The sequence below is a fragment of the Cynara cardunculus genome (assembly GCF_001531365.2).
Source record: "Cynara cardunculus var. scolymus isolate 2C chromosome LG 4, CcrdV1, whole genome shotgun sequence".
Lineage (NCBI taxonomy): Eukaryota > Viridiplantae > Streptophyta > Magnoliopsida > Asterales > Asteraceae > Cynara > Cynara cardunculus.
The window spans coordinates 8,278,482-8,282,601 of record NC_037531.1 but is presented as its reverse complement, the minus strand read 5'-3'; the positions used below and the strand labels follow the sequence as shown (position 1 = coordinate 8,282,601).

General features: G+C 30.6%; 1 protein-coding gene across 1 annotated transcript in view; it reads left to right on the top strand.

Moving 5' to 3' along the window:
* Positions 1-206: 206 nt before the first annotated feature.
* Positions 207-4,120, top strand: part of LOC112511227 (2-oxoisovalerate dehydrogenase subunit alpha 1, mitochondrial-like) — an 11,182-nt gene continuing 7,268 nt past the window's right edge. Inside the window, exon 1 of the mRNA XM_025116762.1 lies at positions 207-466. Within this exon, the coding sequence (XP_024972530.1) occupies positions 224-466 (243 nt within the window). The 5' untranslated portion in view covers positions 207-223. The remainder of the gene's footprint in view (positions 467-4,120) is intronic.

Here is a 4,120-nt window from a genome sequence, read left to right as displayed (position 1 = left end):
ATTTTAATTATATTTTAAATTTAAAATGAGATACTTATTTTATATTTGATTATATTTATCTATAATTAATTATACAAATAAAAAATTAAAATTAAAATGTATCACACTAGATTGCAAGAATATCGTATATAGATACATATGAACGAATTCAAAGCCTTTAAATCCCCTCTGCTTCACCTACCTTCTCTCACTGGTTCACCTTCCTTCTCTCACTGGTTCAATCATGGCAATATGGCTGGCCGGTAGAAGAGGCGCCAGTTACTGTGTAAAAGCATTGATCTCTACTACTTTCAGATCATCACGCTCTTACACCACCGCTTTTGCTTCTAATGGTAACTCCGATTCCTTGTTTTTCTGTGGCAACTCATCATCAGCGGCCGTTTTTGGATCTCAACGCTTTGAATCAACGAAAGCTCGGCAACAATTAGACCTCTTATCTAGTGATGATGATGAGGAACAAAATCAGGTAAGTCGTTTGATTTGAATTTCCCGCTCTCTCTGATCATATCTTCTTCGTTTTGTGATTCCGATTCCATGAGTTCTTTCATATTAGGAAAATTAAATCAGGATATCTTGTTACAATCATAAACAGTTTAATATCTATTCTAATGTTCTATGTAATTTCATGTCACCGAAAACGGTGGTATTAACCTACAGGAAAAATATGAAGAACACAAGAATATATCTAAACGAAACAACTTTTGTGGTTTTCTATCAAATTTGTAAACACATTTTGATCCGGAAGTCTCTGGAAATTAGAACCGGAGTTTAAATAAATGATTTTGTGCTAGAATCAATTATATGTCGATTATGCTATATCATAATTACGGATTCATGCTCATACTCATAACTAGTTTCAGAAAAATACATCATTGTAATTTGATTCATAATTTAATAGACGTGTTTGAGTCGTCAATAAATCTGTTAATCGCACCTCTAACAATCCTACACCACCATTCCCAATGAAAGCATGGCTGTCGGTGGGTTTACTTTTACAACTGGCCTCATGGCTATCTCTGCAACCTTTTCCCGCAAGGTTTATTTCCGAACAAAACAGAGAGATCCTAAAAATTCCATTAAATCTTAAAATTTAATCTCTAATAACCGTTCGATGTTTCGACCTATCGATACTGAAGGAATTCGGGGCAAGAAGATGATAGAGGGAAGAACAGTACTGCTGTAAAAGCATTGGAGTGGAAATTAGTTAAATCATGGACCTAATCAATCTCAATCTCTCAACATCAATTTGGCCCTTGTCTATGCTCTGCCCTCACCCTCCCGTTCAGTTTAATGGAAAGAATCTCCATCAGATACGAGGAACCTGCTAGTCATCCGTTTAATAAAAAATAATAAAAATAATGTGACATATATACATGTAGGCAAAGGATCGTGGTATCTTTAATCTCAAATTCATCCATAAATAATGCTTAATACGAGGATTGATCATATGCATCTCATCCTACGGTTCATCCAAAGATGAGATCATTTCTTACGCTTCTTATTTTAACTATGTTTTTCAACGAAACCCAACCCAATCATATGCATGCATTAGATATGAAATGTTATATTTAAAATATAGTGTGTGTATATATATGGGCAAGATCAAACGAAAAGACTAACTATTTAAGAAAATAAGAAAAAATTCGTTGTACAAAATTATACATGATTCACACACACACACATATTTATTCACGTACAAAATCATACATATTCAAAAATTGTCTACTTTCATTTTTTTGACGTTTCTTGTTTTCTTAAATATTTACCTTTATCTCTCTCTCTCTCTCTCTTTATATATATATATATATATATATATATATATATATAAAGATTGTGTGAGAAAAAAAGTTAAGATGAAAAGCGTAAAAATGATCTGAACCGTTGATCACCTTCAATTTCAAACCAATCAATGAATCGAGTTTGATATGGAGATTGATCTAGTACATCTCATCCTAATGTGCATCCAAGGGTGAATATCTCTTCTTATACTTATCACTTTAACTTTTTTTTTCCACCAAAACCCAATCTTATATATATTACATAATATATATAAGGAAAATAGAATACACATTTGAATATATAAAAGTAAAGGTCGGGTTAGGGGCAAGTAAGTTTATCTCTGGCTCGCCCCAAATCCACATTAGGTATAGAAATCAATCTCCGTCCCCTATGTACGCCAAGTCTGGGAATTCCTGTCCCATACCTGCGTGTTAAAATTTCCATCTCTATCTTCGGTTAAACTAGCCTTTTGGAAATAGTGAGACGAAATGAACTTTTCTATTTGCGAAATAAACCCCTTCTATAAATTCCTTTTCACACGAACGAAAATCAAAACCAAAACCAAATCCTTTTTATATTTTTCAAAATACTAATTGATTCAAATAGAATTGTTTGTCAATAACCTTTTAGAAATTTATCTGTGAGGTTTTCCAACTGATAAAACATTGAGTTTGTTCTAAGAGCATCTCTAATGCACAAATCATTAAAGACTTTTTTCTTTTGTCACATCAGCTTTCTACTAACATTTTTTTAACAAAAATCTATTTTTATAAATAATCTCCAATGCAAAAACATTTTCGAAATCTTTTTCATCAATAATCTATCCTCATCTATTTAAAATGTTTTATAAAAACCCCTCATTTAATTTGTCATTTTAAAGTTCACGTCATATTTTTCGGAAACAAAAATTACTTAACATTAAAATCAAATATTTAAAAACATTACAATAAGTTATATTAAAAAATTACTTGACATTTTATTTTCTTTGGATATAAGTTGTTTATCCAAACATTTAAAAAATGCTTATTACCGGTGTTATACCGGAATAAGTAAATAAGTTGTTTTTATAAGCAATTTCAAACACCCCTAAAAAGGTTTTTAATAACACATGTATTAGAGATTCTTTGAAAAAGTAATGACTCATTAGTTTAATTCTTCTTGGAAGATTTGTCAAACTATTAAATTTAGCTTTCTATGAAATAAGAAGTTGTACGATAAACTGATCCAATTTCCACAATTGTCAAACTCTTTCGCAAAAAGAAAAGTAACATCGTTTTTTTGTTGTGTGACGGCCCCAATCGGGTCTATCGATTGCCTATACAAGGATTGTTCCGGTGAGGCTTGCGTTTGTTATTCTCGTCACTTGGTTGGTTTGGTTCTCACAAATTGTCGATGCGTGTGGTTTTTTTTATTTTTGTTGTACCTTATTTAGTTGGTAAGAAATTGGATTGCGTTTTAAAAAAAGATTAAATCAATGGATGGCACATATTTTTTCAGTAAAGAAACGTACGAACCTAAAAGTAAAAAGAAAATAGAAAACGAAACTATGATGAACTTTGGAATAAAAGAAAAAGACAAATTTCGTGTCAGAAGCGTGGTTTGGGGGAGAAAATGATATTTCGAATAGGGTCTTTTCACTCTTTTCAATTTTATTCGAGTGAAAAACGTTATTTTTTTTAATAGAAATATAATTAAATAAGAACCTTAAATTTTGTGATAATGGTATGAACTTGTATTTTAGAGTATTGTTTCGATAAGATTTCTTTATTTAGGGGCTGTTTATCAAAAGCTTATTCGGGTAAGTGAACATCAAGTCTCATTATCTTATCAGATGAATATGGTAAGGATAAAAAATCTTATCCGGTAAGAACGAAACAAATACCAAGAGTTTTACCCGGTAAGTGAGAGCGATGACTCTTACCATGGTAAGCGTTTATCGGGTAAATTGTTGCGTACGATATCGTTTTGATGGACTAAAATCTTACATGATATAAGTAAATAATAGGGTTAAATTTACCGGTAAACGCTTATCGGGTAAGTATTTGGTAAACGGCCCCTTAATGTTAAAATTTAAAGTATTGATTAACATATATTTGTCTCATTATATGAAACTATTTTGTACGTGTTTTAGTGAATATAAGTAAGAGAGAGAATCAAATGATACATATTTAAAATAACAAGACAATTATTTTGGGTCAATCATTTCATTAAATAAAACATTTTTAAAAATCGTATAAAAAAGCACAAATATAATATGGTAAATAAAACTTTCTTAAAAATCGTTCGAAAGGGTAAATGTGTTATTTGTTATATATATATATATATATATATATATATATAT